General features: G+C 42.8%; 1 protein-coding gene across 2 annotated transcripts in view; it reads left to right on the forward strand.

Moving 5' to 3' along the window:
- The window catches only part of SLC16A12 (solute carrier family 16 member 12), a 74,683-nt gene that overhangs the window by 39,082 nt on the left and 19,102 nt on the right, over positions 1-16,499 (forward strand). The window contains exons 1-2 of one of the 2 annotated variants that reach the window (XM_080823014.1): positions 8,412-8,500; positions 12,361-12,610. In XM_080823014.1, coding sequence (XP_080679140.1) covers positions 12,501-12,610 — 110 coding nt within the window. In that variant the 5' untranslated portion in view covers positions 8,412-8,500; positions 12,361-12,500. Of the gene's footprint in view, positions 1-8,411; positions 8,501-12,360; positions 12,611-16,499 lie in introns of those variants that run through there. The other variant, XM_080823013.1, reaches the window with a different exon arrangement.

Below are 16,499 nucleotides of genomic sequence, written 5' to 3' on the forward strand. Positions count from 1 at the left end.
TGTCCCTTTGAAGGCGATTGCTGGCTGAAATTAAGGGCGTACTAAAGTAAGAGCAGCAAAAGAGGAGGTCGGTTTCACAACTGAGTTTTGTTTTTGAAATAAGCCAAAAGATTTGAGTTGGTAACCTCGAGTGACCTTGTTCAAAGGCAAGCCCACGATGGCTCAGGAACTGACCTCATCTTTCAACCACAGCCCTGGTGCACGACCCAAGCAGCCCACACTGGTGGGCAGGACAACTTCCCTCTGTCCGTCTAAAGTCACTGTCCATCCATTTCTACCCCGGGAGACTGACATGCAGGAGCTGCGACAACTGGGTCCCTCTTGGGTCGAGCCACCAAGAAGACTTGGAAGAGTCAGGAGTGTGAGGCTGGTGTATTTGTGTCCTCGGCTCTTTTACTGTCTGATCCTGGTGGCTTGGCTACTTTCCTTTGCCCAAGATTTCCTATGGTAACTTTATAGAAGGTTCCAGGTATTGTTCTTTTTCTCTGCCCTTCAGTCTCAGCGGTGGTAATATCTTTCACCGTTACTAGCCCCAGGGGACTCTACTGACCTTTGTTAGAGTTTATGAACATAGCTCACATCTTTATAAATGTCTTTGTTGAAGTCTCCCCAACTTCCTGGCCCCTACTAGGACCTTGGGTAAATAATACACCTAGTACACCAGAAGGAATTTATGTTCCCTGAGGCACTAGCCCTACCCTTAATAAACAGAGAGGGGCTTCCAATCAAGGTTGGGGGCAGGGGGTGGGGGAATCTCTGACCTGGAAAGAGATGAGAGATTTAGTACAGGGTGTGCAAATCCACAGTACACACAACATCGCCTATGAACAGAATAACATCTTACACTGTTGTCAGGCTTTGTCAAATGTTTGTAAGTGCCTTAGTGACTTATAAAATAAAATAAAATACCATGAAATTCATTTTAACTCATATCTTTATATATTTTTAAAAATATTTTATTTATTTATTTGACAGAGAAAGAGAGCACAAGCAGGGGGGCAGCAGGCAGAGGGAAAAGGAGAAGCAGACACCCCGCTGAGCAGAGAGCCTGATGTGGGACTTGATCCCAGGACCCTGGGATCATGATCCAAGCTGAAGGCAGACACTTAACCGACTTAACCAGGCACACCTTTATATAGTTTCTTAATCAACAAATAACATTAAAATATAACTGTTTCCATGTTTAGTTAAGGAAATTTTTTTTATTTACTTTTAGGAAATATTTAAAAATGTATGGAGCGAACTCACCAGCGAAAAAGTTGGCTGGGGACTACTTCCAAGGTCTTTGTTGTGAAACTTCACCAAACTTTTCCCTGGGTCCAAAACTAAGAGGGACTAGAATGAACTGGTTCCGTTCTAACGATTTCTGTCAGGTTAGAGACAAAGACAGCCACCCACATCTTGAAAGAATTTTTGTAAAATCGTTTCTAAGTTTTTCATTTTCAGAAAGAAATTCCGGTCCTCGGTCTTGCACTAAAGAGTACACCACATTCTCAGCCTTGGCAACACCTTGTCCTTTGTGTGACCTACCGTGGCTCAAGCAGTGAACAGAGTCTACAGAGCGCATAAATAAACATCTCTAAGGGCCTGTGGAATTTGATGGCCTGTGCAGTGTGGGGCAGACAGTGGGCCGAGTGCCAGGCTCCGTAGGTGAGCCCTACAGCAACCCACGTGCATTTTTAGCCACTCTCTTGGTCACCAGAAAGGCTAAGCCGTGATTAGAAGCTTGGGATTTTCAGCCCCACAGCCCCCTCCCTTTTTCAGAGAGAGGAGAGGGGCTGAAAATGGAGTTAATGATTGATCACATCTCTGTGAGGAAGCGTCCATAAAATCCCAGCAGTCGGGGGCTTGGGGAGCTTTTGGGTTGGTGAGCACGTGGAGGTGCGGGACAGTGTCATCCCAGGACAGGGCATGGAAGTCCCCTGGCTTGTGAGTCCTGCTCACATACCTTGGCCTACATGTCTCTGGCATCTAGATGTTCGTCTGTATCCTTTATCATAGCCTTTCACAGTAAGCTGGTAAACATGAGTTAAGTGTTTCCCTGAGTTTTGTGAGCCGCTCTAGCAAATTCGGGGAACCAAGGAAGAAACCGTTGGCACTGCCAGTCTGCTGTTTGTTAGTCAGAAGCTCAGATGATACCTAGGTTTGTGACTGGTGTCTGAAGGTGGGGGGTGAGGGACAGCCTTTGGGGACTGAGTCCTTAACCTGGGGGATCTGACACTTTCTCTGCATAGAAGTGTCAGAATTGAGTTGAATTCTTGGGCACCCTCCTGGTGTCCAAGAATTGCTTCTTGCTGTGGGGGTGACCAGAAGGGTCAGACCTGAAGTGTTTTGTGTGTGCAGGAAAGGAGACTCATGAGAGAGACACACATAATAGGGAAGAACTGGATTTTCCCTACACAAGAAGGAAAAATCTGCATTTTTCCATTACACTGGCAGTGAAATTACATTTGCAGGTTTGGCCTGGTCTGGGGTCGGGGCCTGGCTGTGCTGGTGTTCTCAGTGAGATATATTTACTTGAGGCCCTGTTACCCAGATGCAGGGAAGGCCAGTTAATCTGGTCTGTCAGTGGACTAAAAGGATAAAGAACCGATGGGTGATTTCTTGCTCTCATCCCTCAAGCTCCCTGTATCCCTCCCTCCCATGTGATTTGAGAAAACAACCAGAACTCGAGAATTGGGGATGTTCATTCCCTAAATGTGTATTGAGTGCCTGTTCTCTGCCAGGCAGCGTCTGAGGCATGAAGCATCAAGGGTCCCCCGCTCTTAGGGACCTCACACTCCGTGCAGACCTGAATTCTGCCTGCGCTGGCTTTCCAACACCAGTTCTCCCCAACACTGCATGACTCGAGGGGTTAACTTCTAGCCAACCGAAATATTTGACTGATTGCCTCTCCCATTCCAGCAACATGGCCATAGCCGAGGTTGTAGGGAGAGGAAAATGTTGTGGTATAGACCGGCAGCCCTGTCCCTCAATAAAAGCCTCTCTGTGAACTGACAGAAAGACTCTGTGCGATCCATCTCAAGCCCCGAGGTTCTCCTCTGCCATCAAGGAGCCTCTGATTAGAACACAGTCTGACCTAATAGTTCCACATGCTCTAAGAGTGCAAAATTAGAATTCGAGACTTCTGCAAGGCACAGGGTTAGACACAAGGATTTATTCACTGAATCACACCAGCTTTAGACCGGACACTGTGCCAGGAGCAGGCGTTCCTGACCACATGTTAGCGATTTTTATCAGAGAGGGATACAGCCCAGGCCTATCATTTCTTTTACATGCACTTGCAGAGAGGAGAGACAAGAACTCCATCACGGCAGAAAATGGTAATTGGGGGCAAGCTCCTGGTTATGAATTGCACCGTCAACAAACTATTAGACGCAGAAGGAAGCATTTTTCTGATGTTGCCTAGAATCAGCAGCTCTGTGGGGTCGGAGCTGGCAGGGAGGCAAAGAGGGTGCTTTCTACCCTGTGTGTCTTACGCGAATCACAGGTTGTACCTTTTTCTCCCTCTCCGTAGACTAAATACCATATAAATTGCTCTGCTGTTTACCCTAGGTCTTATGTAAAGTATGCCTGTCCCCAGAGTCTCACACCCAGCGTAGGAACTCGGGCAGCTTCCTTACCAGAACTCAGTGTTTCAGTTTAGTGCTCAAAGACTCCCGACAGACACCCCCAAATTTCTGGGTGAAGTCAGTAGTTATTTATTCCCCTGTTACCAGGATCCGTGGGAGGACTAAGCAGAGAGAAGCAGAAAGGAGAGGGGGAAAAAAAAGCAAATCACTAGTTTTTCTTTACTAAGAACAATATTATTTTTCATAGCACATGTGTAATACCATTGAGCAACAAAAATAAACAAATCCATATGCAGTAGAAGGCATCCCTAAGACCCAGAGACTCCAAATGGAAAAAATAGTTGGCTTCCTGGGTCAGAGACTGTGCAAAGCCCAGCAGACAGAGGAGTTTCTTTAACTTCCCTCCACACTGGGTCCTTTTCAGAGGCTGGGCTTGCCCCGGGCTATGAGGCTGTAAGGCTAGCAGCAGGAACACGGCTCCCCAGCTCTAAAGGCTTTGCGGGAAAGTGTTGGAATCCTCTCTCAGCATACTTGGAAGACTGACCCACTACACACATGGTGTCTTCTGTGATTCCCAGCCATTGAAAATATCAGTCAACTTGCGTAGATTTGACATCTTCCGTGGAATGAACATGGTATCTCTCTCTCTCTTATAGGCATTTATAAATTGCTTTCAACACTGTTTTGTAGTTTTTAGTGTAAAAGTAATACAAATATTAAGTTTATTCCTGGGCATTTCATAGTTTGGGGTGCTACCCTCAAATTTAAGTTTTAATTTGTGGTGGCTCACCACTAATATCTAGAAATACATTGGACTCTACAAAAGAAAAATAATAAATTCCAGTTCATTAATGTTAGTAACCTCTGCTCTTCAGAATATACCACTAAGAAATGAATGGGCAAGCCACAGAATGGGAGAAAATATTTGTAATACGTATGTCTACAGAGTACTTGTATCTACAGTATACAATGAATTTTTACATCTCAATAAAAAGACAAACAGCCCCCCTCAAAATGTGAATGATATTTGAATAGACAAAAGAAGATGTATGAATAGTTAATAAGTACATGAAAAAAGTTATTAACATTCTTAGTCATCAGGGAAGCACAAATTAAAACTATAATGAAAATCCATTACACGCTAGAGCTACTGGACTTCTAATCTATTACTCATAATATCGTGTAGCTGTTTTGAGAAACAGTCTGGGAGTTTCTTCTAAAGTTAAACATATACTTACAATATGACTCAGCAATTTCATTACTATATATTTACTCAAGAGAATGAAAATAGGTGTCCACAGAGAGACGTGCATATGGGTGTCACAGAAGCTTTGTTCATAATGTTCTAAAACCGGAAATGACCCTAATGTCCATCAACAGGTGAATACATAAATAAATTATAGTATATCCATAATACACATTGCTATTCAGCAATAAAAAGGAATCTACAGATACACACAACATCCTAGGTGAATCTTGAAATAGTCATCTGGAATCTGGAAACAGAATGGTCCGTATTGCGTGTTTCCATTTTTACAGAATTCTTGCCTGACAAAACTAATCTATATTGGACAGAAAGCAAATCAGCCATAGTGTGGCACTGAGGATGATGGAGATTGACTGCAAAGGAACATGAGGGAGGATTTGGGGTGAGGATTTGGGGTGAAGAAAAATGTTCTCTATCTTGGTTGTGGTGGTTGTGGTTATGTGAGTGTATACATTGTCAAAAGTCATCGAAACAGACTTCAAAATGTGTGTGCATGAATTATATCTCGATTTTTAAAAGTTTCTAGCAGTCTTTGCCAGTTTAAAGTACTTGCTTTCATATTAGCTCAGTCTTTTTGGATCAATATTTAGCTAAATCCAAGGTTAATCTGTAAGTAAATGTTTCTCCTTTCTGTGGTGTTTATTCCTCTGTCTCCTTTCTGCCTGTCTGGCTTAGGGGAGAACTCATGTGTCCTCATGGTAATGGTGGACAAGGTGATTGGCAGGCAGGTCCCTGAGTTCTCATTGGCCTAAGCAGAACTTTCCTTAGTATTGGTGTCTTGGCATTCTGCTGGTGACACTCATCTCGCTGGTTTCTAAGTATTGGCTTCTATCCTCACTGTGTACCGTAGAAGCCTACCCAGAAAGGAAGGGTGAAAGCTCTTTTAAAAGGAAGAGTGATGAGCCGTCTAGGTTTTTCAGGACTGCGCTTCCGGTTCTCTTAAGTCTTGACGAGGAGTAGATAAGTGGTATGGTGAAGAATTAAGAAACTACTTTCCCTTTGTGTGATAGAAACTTCCCCTTTATCCCAAGCCTATGATTCCTTATTTATGGATGAATTTATTATGGAGGGGACTCACCTTTCTGTTTCTTACAGCAATGAATGTCTTGACTTTAGCCTTAATGACAGAAGGGGGCCAGCGAGAGAAAACCAACTTGCCAACAAAAGGTAATAAATACCTCAAGAGATATTCCAAAAATACTACCTGCAGTACCGGAATATTTTAGAAATGCCTCCAAAATGAGAGATACTGGCAAATTTCATGATTCTTAAATCAAAACAAAGAATAGAGCGATCAGTTTACTGAGAAGTGCCTGGTCGACCAGGTAGCTCACATATGAGGGAAGAGGTACCTAAAAATCAGCCAGCTGGTTTGAAGGATAAACAGTAATTCAACTCCCTGGTTTTATAGATTAGGAAATGGTCGCAGAGACAAGGTGATTTGCACAGGGTTATAACAACTACCACATGTCGCTTAGACCCAATGGTTTTAATTCCCGTTCTTGATTACCTTTCTCCCACACACCTTTATCTCTTTTGTGGCTGCAAAGCAGCTTATAAAGAAGGGTACAGCTAAAGGCTAAGGCAACCAGAAGTAAAAGGGAATGGAGGAAGGAAAAAACAAGATAGTATTGGCAGCCCTAACAAAACAAGTGTTTCAGGGACCGTTGTCGACTTTTCTCAGCAGCACATGGACTGTCGTAAGAGATGCATAGGTCTTCTACTGGCAGAAGAGATCACCTCAGAAAACTTTACCGAGGTCATCATGAAAGATTTGCCCCACAAATGCGGTGCTTTTGTGGAAAGTTATTGACTGTTAGCAAGAATTCTTTGCAAATGGTTAGATTTTATATTAAAAAAAGATTTTATTTATTTATTTGAGAGAGAGAAAAAAAGCATGAGCAGCAGGGAGGGACAGAGCACGCAGAGAGAAGCAGACTCCCCAGTGAGCTGGGAGCCTGACACAGGGCTCAAACCTGGGACCCTGGGATCATGACCTAAGCTGAGATCAAGAGTCAGATGCTTAGCCAACAGAGGCACCCAAGTGCCCCAGACATAATTTCACATTTATAGAAAAGTTGTAAAAATAGTACCAAAACTTTTTTTTAAGATTTTATTTATTTGGGAGAGAGTGAGTGAGAGAGAAAGCACAAATGGGGGAGAGGCAGAGTGAGAAATAGGGGCAGCAAGAGAAACACACTCCCCACTGAGTGGGGGCCAGCACAGGGCTTGATCCCAGGACCCCAGGATCACGACCTGAGCCCAAAGCAGATGTTTAAGATGTTTAACTGACTGAGCAACTCGGGGTCCCTGCAAATGGTTAGATTTTTTTAAAGCCAGGAGGGTGAAGTGAAATTGAGCATATATCCTAATTTGTATTATTAAAGAGTAATCTTAGAGGAACATCATGATATAGAGACTCTTGTGTTCCAAAAAGATTTTTCTGGAACCAGAATGAGATGCAGAATGCAATTACACTTTAGTGGTTGGATGTCAAAATGAAATAAATTGGAGGCCAATTAGTAAAATGAAGAATTACATGATGGTAACACACTTCCTTTCCATATAGTTTTAGGTATACTATTAATTCAGTAAAGGACTTTTTTCTTCTATTTGTGCCATATCGGGGCAGTTAATTATTTATAAAAATGTGCAAGCTAGTATTCTAGGGGAACGGCAGGCTGCTCCAAAGTCTCCAGGAAACTAGGTTAGCCTTGTCTAACCCGTGCATTTCTTCTGAATACATAGAAATCTATTGAATGACCTGTTTTGAGAGAAACACGAGGTGCTTTTTGGGCAGTATACCCTTGTGTTACCCTGTGGGCTTCCTCTCTCTCTTCTGTCCTGATCATTCATGGCAGTGGGTTCTCAAGCTTTACCACTGTTTGTATGGCTGTTGATAGCAGTGTCCAACAGCTGTTTGGAAATCTGGAAGGTGGATGGGCAAGCGCACTGTCCAAATCTGCCAGGGTCTCTCGTCTCCACCCGTATCTCCATGTAGCACTGCCAGGTGAGTCCCTTCACTCCTCTGGGCTTCAGCTTCATCATCGTGAACGGGAGAAAACAGCGCCCATCTCTGAGGCTTGTGAGGCTCAAGGGGGCCTGTTCATGAGGAATTATTAATCATGGTACCACCTACCAACGCTTTCCAAGCTGCTTCTCCCCACCCTGGAACCCTGTGAGAATGTTCCAGGTTCTGCGGTTTTACCCAGGTTGACTTTAACTTAAAACAGACCTCTGTTCACAGTGCCGTCAGCCCCACGCTGCTTGGGCGTCTGACTTACCTCGCTAATGTAGCTTTTTGCAATTGTATTTTTTTGAGAGATCTGCATGAATCAGTTCTTAACTTATAAAACGTGGGAATGCCAGAGAGGTTGCTCAACTAAAACAAATGAAAATGGAATCATCTGGAGACACAAGAGACGAAGTAAAAGTTAATGATGCTTAAGACTTTTGTAATGAGACAGAACATTTTATTTATTTATCTTTTAATTTATTTATTTGACAGACAGAGATCACAAGTAGGCAGAGAGGCAGACAGAGAGAGGCGGGGAAGCAGGATCCCCCGATGAGCAGAGAGCCCGATGCGGGGCTCGATTCCAGGACCCTGGGATCATGACCTGAGCCGAAGGCGGAGGCTTTAACCCACTGATCCACCCAGGTGCCCCCAGAACATTTTATTTTTGCTGGAGCTTGTTATGTACATCATGTCCTCTGCTGAACAATCACCTAATTTTCACTGTGTTGTTTCAATAACTGTGATATGGTTCTTTCTAGTCCTTGAGAGACTGTGCAAAAGAAATGTCCGTGCTCTTATTTATGTCACAGGAGTAGACCTGAACTACCTAAGAAAACTATATATAAAATGGTATTGAAAAGAATTTTCCTAAAAAAAATACCAGATGTATTTTTGCATCATCTTTACAACTATATGCCTTTTTGCATATCCTTGTATTCTTTGCGACAGTTGCAAGTATACAACTTCTATGTAAGTTTTACCTAGCTTCTCCTCACAATGTGCACACCGTTTTAGAGACCATTTTTCCCCTTAACATGGCATCATAGATGTTTTCCCCTATTACAATATTATCTTCTTGTTGATGGTTTGAAAGGATTGGATGCTGTTCCGTTTGTTCATGTGTCATAACTCTCGAAACACTTCCCAGTTATTGAACATTTTATATATTATTCATAATGCAACTATTATTTACCACCCCTAGTGTCCATCTTCTCTTAAATTGTTTTCTTAGGATAACTTTCCAGCAATGAGATTACTGCAAAGTATTTGAATAACTTTCTAATTCTTCATCTGTTGCACTATATTTCACTGCCCTTTTCAGCATTTTTTTTTTTTTTTTAGATTTTACTTATTTATTTGACAAAGAAAGAGAGCACAAGTAGGGGGAAGGGGCAGGAGAGGGAGAAGCAGGCTTCCCAGTGAGCAGGGAGCCTGATGCGGGGCTGGACCCCAGGATCCAGGACCATGACTTGAGCCAAAAGCAGGCGCTTAACCAACTGGGCCCCCGAGGCACCCCTGAACAGCACCGGGCAGCACTGACTGGGGACGGTCCGGATACTGGACATTTGTGTGTTGGTGGATTTACAGTCTTCAGTTGGAAAACAACTTACCCTTGGGGTTATTTCAATGGAAAAACTATGAAGAGGCTTGAACTAAACCAAGGCAGAGTTTCTGAGCTTCGGCTGTTTTCCTTGTACAATTGATTCTACCATTTTGTGACACTTGACGCCTAATTGTGTCTAAGCAGTAAGTTATTTCATTGTGTGTGTGTGCAGGTGTGGATAGAATCTGGAAGGCTGGTCGCGTTGAAATTGTGAGAGACAGCCCGAAACATAAAGCATCCCATGAACATAACTCACATCTGGCCCTTCAAGAAAGTCTGACTTAGGGCAACACGGTATGGGCACAAGTAGAGAAGCTGTGCCTGCAGGGGCCTGTCATGTGTTGTGTATGAGTGAGACCGCGAGGTCGGACAGGACAGGAGGTCAGGGACAGGGTGAAAGGGGGAATACAGGCCTTACCCAGGAATGTGCTCCTCCTTCACTCCCTCTGATAGCTGCCACAAAGGAAGGCCTGCCCGCTGTAGTCAGCATTATCCATTTCTCAAGGGAATTGGGACATCTAAAGCTTCAGGTGTCTTAGTCCATCCGGGCTGGCTGCTATAACAAAACTACTCTGGACTGGATGGCTTGGATAACAAACCTTTATTTCTCACAGTTCTGAAGGTGGGAAGTTCAAGATCAAGGTGCTGGCGGAATTGGTAGTGCGTGAGAACCCATCTCCTTGCTCCTAGACAGTCTTCTTTATGCCTGTCCTCCTGTGGCACAAGGTGCGGGGAGTTCTCGGGCCCCATCTTCTAAGGGAATGAATCCCATTCACTATCTCTGCTCTGTGTTTGCTCTCTGAATTCACAGGCTGCCGGTTTGTTCTGGTGGCTTTAAAGATGGCAAGATTCTACTGTGAGCCATTTTCTTAAAAGAAATTCTGGCTTTAAAGTAAAAAAAAAGTGATTCATTTGGTTTGCCCATAATTTACCAAGTGATACAGAGCCTGTGTTCCAAATAATGCATGCTTTGTCTTATTTGAAATGATGTTTCGTTGAGTTAATACCACCTCGATTTCATCTGGTGATCATAATCAAATTGTACCAACAACTGAGTGATTTGCTCCATTCTGTGGGAAAAGGATCTATCAGAACCCTTATTTTTGTCTCTCAAACAATTCATCCCTAACAGTATTTCAGAAGCCTGTTGGACACGCTGTAGAATAATTTAAGAAGCACCTTATATCACAGTTTCTGTGGGACCAGAATCCAGGACAGCTTAACGAGTTCCTCAGCTCAGTGTATCACAGGCTGGGGTCAAAACATTGGCCAAGCTCTGTTCTCAACCAGAGGCTCACCAGAAAAAAATCTGCTTCCAAGCCCGCTTGGGATGTTGTGGCAGAATTTGTTTCCCTTTTGTTGTAGGATTGAGAACTTTAGCTTTTTGTTCTCTCCTGGAGGCTATTCGTGGCTCCCCCAGGCTGCCCACAGTCCCCCCCTGACATGGCCCCCTCCACAGGCCATGTGCAATATGGCAGCTTGTTCATCAAGGCCGCAGGAGAGTGAGAGCAAGTGTTTTAGCAAGACTGAGTCTTACGTAACATGACATAATCATGAGATTCATGTCCTGTCACCTGTGCCCTACTCTGGTTAGCAGCAAGTCACAGGTCCCGCCTGCACTCAAGGGGAGAGATTATACACAGTCAAGAACAACAAGAGGCGGGACCATAGGAGGGCTCTGAAATACCGCCTGGCACCTAGTAGACACTCAGGAAGTGCTGGTAATTGAATGAATTAATGTCGCGGATATTACTTCTTTGAACCACTTCTTGCTAATGGTTTTTTCGCAGGTCTGTGGTTTATCATTTGGCTTTGTTTAGTACATCCTGTGATATATAGAAATTTCCTCTTAGTTTGTTACATTACTTTATATCTCAGGGAGTCCTTCTCCTATCTAAAGATCAGATAAATGTTTGCCTGTATTTTCACCTAGATTTTTAATGCTTGTTTGCTTGCTTTCTTTGTTTTTTATTTTATTGCATTTAACTCTGACCTATCTGGAAGGTTAAGAACTAGAAGGAGAGTTGTGATATGATATATTGAGTAATCCTTTTTTCCCCCACCAATCTCTGCTACCTTATTTAGCTATATTGAATTATTATGTACTTGCTACTGGGCTCTCTATTCTGGTTCATTTATTTGTCATTCTCATCTTGCCTTTATTGCACACTTAGAAATGATAGCATTGAAAAGAAATTTAAAAAACAAAAATAAATACAAATTATAGCATTGCTAGTCAGAAATGCCAAAGAAGTTACTATCAGAGTCATTTGGTGTCATAAGTAGGACATAGTCTAAGCTGTTGTAACAGAGAGACTCCAAAATACAGAGACTCAAAAAAAATGGAAGCTTTTTGGTATTTTGTGTAATAGTGCAGAGGTCTGTGAAGTCCAGAGCTGAAGAGGCAGCCCTTCTCCACCATCACTGGGGACCAGGGCTCCTTCTACCCTGTAGCTCTGCCAGCCCTCAGGGTGCTGTCCTGGTCTGTGTGGGTGAAGCTGTCTCACCCCTCACATCCAAGCTTGTCTATGGGAAAGGGAGTGGTGGAAGTCCTGAGAAAGCGCCTTTGCTTTTGAACTCCTGAGCCAGAAACGGTGCATCACTTTTTCTTCCATCCCTTTTATTTAGATTAAACCGTGTTTCCACATCTACCTTCAAGAGAAGCTAGGAAATATGGTATCAAACTGGGTGGACATGGATTTATCTAAAATTTGGGAGGATCTCTTATTAAAAAGAAGAAGAAGGGGTACCAAGGACAACTAATGGTCTTTGCCTCAGTCCAGCATTCATAGTTACAAATAATCATATTTAACAGGAAAGTAATGATCATTTTTGTCAAGTGAAAAATCAACCTTTGGATATGACAATGAAATAAATATATCCTGATTTTTGGTTTTAGATGGCCAGTAACCTATGTGCCAGGTAGCATTCCATGCTAATCTGGAATGCCAATAGGAAGTCACTGGACAGCAAAACTCTTCCAGGATTGTAACTGGGCTATCAGAGTAACCTGAAAAAGAAGAAAAAAGAATCGAAGCCATGGCCAAAGGAACTAGAGTTCGGTCTACCTCTCCTCCAGATGGAGGCTGGGGCTGGATGATCGTGGCTGGCTGTTTCCTTGTTACCATCTGCACCCGGGCGGTCACCAGGTAGGTGGGATTCTCCTCTTCACGGATTGAGGTGATCTGGTTTGTCTTTTCTTCTAAGTCTGCTTTGTTCTATTTCTGACCCTGTCATTGTGAATATATCTGTGTGTATGCGTGTGTGTGTATGTGTGTATTTCTTTGTTCGGATGTCTTTTTCTTTGCAAAGAATGGGATTTTGTGACACTTGCAAGTCCTGGGTAGTGGTGTCTTCTATGATATCTGGCACAGAAACCTGGAGTGTTAGGGCAATTTTAGACTAAATGTTTTGGCTGTTCCGGCCATTTGTTTTCATAAGCAGCCCATCCCAGAAAAGAAAAATACATAAGGTCAAAACAATCCTTGAAAACCTCTTGACTCACCAGATACTGAGCTGTTAGAAGCTTAAAACCTAGAATTTAAATTCTTCTGCTTCATTTTACACTTGGCCATGATGCTGGAAGTTAAGTTCTAGGTTGGAAGAAAGTAACAGCAAAAGTACAGTCTTCTCTCATTCTTGCTTGTTCATTTCTCCTCTTTCTTTTATTCAAGAGCATAGTGTTGAATATGCTTAAGTTACGCTTGTGTGCATTGGGACTCATTCGTCTCATTTATACTTGGAATAAGTGCATGCTTGACATCTGCATATGCTAGCTCTTTCCTCTACATGAGCTTTCATTCCAGTAGAACTCCTTGTTGCTCTTCTCTGACAATGCACCTTTAGCAGTGAAGCAAAGTAATTTGCACTAAAAACTTTATTTGATGACATCCTCAATGAAAGAATTGATGTTTCCCCCATAACAATATATAATGCAGGAAAGAAGCGGGCTATTTGTTTTTACTACAATAAAGGTTGGTTGACTATGTATCATTTAAAAAATTAGAGATTCATTTAAAATAATGTGATTGGTGTTGAGTCTGGATTTTCTTCCATCTTTATCATGGACCTTTTGTTCTGGGTATAAGGAGTCATAGAGTTAAAATGGAAAGTCTTGGTTCTTATACATGTGGAAGCTTCCATTATATCCATGACGGGAAAGTTCTGGAAGTGAGTTCAGTGCTTTATAAGGAGGGCTCAGGTTGATTTCTTTCAGGTCATTGAGTCTTCATGCACTTTAGGCAGACTAGGCTTACCCCGCTGTCATAGTACACTGGTACTAGTACATAGTACTGGTACATAGTACACTGGTGAGACACTGGTACTCAAAGAGCTTAAGTGACGTATCTACAGTTTTGTCTGCTGGGACAGAACTGGACTGGATTTCTAGTCTTTTTTTTTTTTATGTCTTATCTTGTGTATTTGCCATTGCATGTGCACACATAATCCATTGACTCCTTCCAACACAACCTAGGTGTTTTCCCATCCTGTTATTTCTCATATACACATCACACTTCTGCTTGTTCTTCCATTAGTGTGTATATCCACACACACATCCTCTCTCGGTGCCTTTTCATTGCAAGAAGTGACCTTGCTTCAATCTTCATCTTTGTTCTGCTCCAAGATGTAGGCACTTGGAGGGAGCTCTGTGGCCAGTTTCTGTCCCCTCAAACATAGGACCTTCTTCTCTAGAACAGCGTAGTCTTACCAGACATAGGTTTAAAAAAAAAAATGCCTCGGTGATGGTGTCATTGTCTTAAGGTAGGCTACTTCCTCATCTCCATAGGGTTGTCACATCAGTGATGAGAAGTCATGGTGCCAGGGGACAGTTCTTACAGAGGCTCTCCACTCTCCCTGTCCTGTTGCTAACTAGTCATGAGAGTGGTCACCCCCATTCATGTACAAACAACTACACATTAAGGCTGGGGGACGTGTGAATTCTCTGAGTGTTGCCCTCTGAAACTATGGACATAACTTGGGGTAGATGTCTGTAGAAAACTGAGGACTTGCAGCAAGGACACTAATTTATTGATGGTCTTTAATGCTCATTTAACATCTTGTGTGGCTGGTCTTGTTTGGCAGGACACTGAATCTCAGTTCTTTCTCAGTCACAGTAGGAATGCCAGCAGAACCCATGACTGTCACCAAGGGCTGAAAGTCTTGCATATTTCTTTCAGGTTGTGCCCTTAAGTTTTCAACTTCAATTTAACAGAAATCAGGTCCACTAATATATAACTACGCATTCATTGAGGACAAGGATCTATCTAGGCACTTCCAAAAACACAGAGATGTTGGAACACGACCCTGGTAGGCTCAGGCACAAATAACTGAAAATACAAATCAAAACGTGCAAAATATCCATCAGGTAAAAACAGACTGTAAAATAACACGGGTGAGAGAGGGGTTTGTTCTGACATGGCAGTTCAGGGCAGGATTTCTAGGGAAGTCATCCCCAGAGTCTTGAAGAATGGGTAGCATTTGGCCAGGAAAGAATGAAACAAGAAAGAGGTTTCCAGCTGCATCAGGTCTGTGCCCTTCATCTGCAACTCACTTTGTGAGCACGGTGGGCAGGCCCCCTTCCTGAACCGTTAAGGGTTTAGCTGGTAGCCAGAAGGGGGTTGTGGCTAGTGGTGAAGACAGAGGTTAATAGGGGAGGCTTAGAGGGGCATAGCTGAGCAGAATTAAGCTCAGAGGAGAAAAATGTGAAGACACAGCCAGCATTGGAACTCGATGTCATGAACACATAGCAGCCAAGAGGACTGGAGATCCAGCCAAGGAAAGCAGCCACGAGGGTGGTTTGTCAGTGCAGAAGATCAGTGCCTGTTGTGCAATTAAGTCTTTTTTTTTTTTTTTCTATTTAAACTGTATACCTAAAAATTAAACCATACAGAGGGGGATGAAACTTGGGTGGCTCAGTAGATTAAGCGACTGCCTTTGGCTCAAGTCATGATTCCAGGGTCCTGCAATTGAATAAGGCTGTAAGCTCAGTGGGGAGTCTGCTTGTCCCTCTCCCTCCCTCTTTGCTCCTCCCCTGGCTCTCTTTCTCTCTCTCTCTTTCTAAAATAAATCTGGTTTTTTAAGATTTTATTTATTTATTTGACACAACGGCAAACAAAAGCAGGGGATGCGGCAGGCAGAGGGAGAAGCAGGTTCCCCGAGGAGCAGGGAGCCTGCCACGGGGACTCGAGCCCAGGATGCTTAACCAACTGAACCATCCAGGCACTCCTAAATGAATAAAACTTTAAAAACAAACAAACAAAATTAAGCCATACATCCAGATGCTAAAAATTTGAATTCAGAGATGCATAAAATACTCTTTTTCTCCTCACCTCCTGAATGCCAGTTTCACTTCCCACAAGTTAACCTTGTTGATATTTTCTTCAGACCTTTCCAAAAAAATTTTTAGAACTTATATCCATATATAAAGCATATTCTTTTCATATTATACACACTGTTTTGAACTTTTTTTTTTTCTTGCTTAACAGTACCTCTTGGAAACATCTCCATATCAGCACATATGGTTCTAACTTGCTGAAAAATAACTGCTTAAAATTCCATCACAAGGATGTGAGCATAATTTATTTTACACATTTTTTGAAGGACTTTTTAAAAAAAAGATTTTATTTATTTATTTGACAGAGAGAGATCACAAGTAGGCAGAGAGGCAGGCAGAGAGAGAGGAGGAAGCAGGCTCCCCACTGAGCAGAGAGAGAGCCCGACTTGGGGCTGGATCCCAGGATCCTGGGACCATGACCCGAGCCGAAGGCAGAGGGCTTAACCCACTGAGCCACCCAGGTGCCCCTTGAAGGACTTTTGTATTGTTCCCTGGCTTTTGCTTTACAAACACTGCTACTATCATGACCCAGGACACTTTAAAATCGTATTTCAGCTCTTGCCTTGTAACTGATGACACTGCCTTACATGTGAAATTTACTTAAAGTTGTCCAGGCTATTAAAGCTATCCTTCTTATTTATTTTCTGTCTCTGTCAATGTGTGTTGATTACTTATTTTTTTCTTCAAGATATCTTATTAGCAAA

This window comes from Martes martes (genome assembly GCF_963455335.1).
Source record: "Martes martes genome assembly, chromosome: 14".
NCBI lineage: Eukaryota > Metazoa > Chordata > Mammalia > Carnivora > Mustelidae > Martes > Martes martes.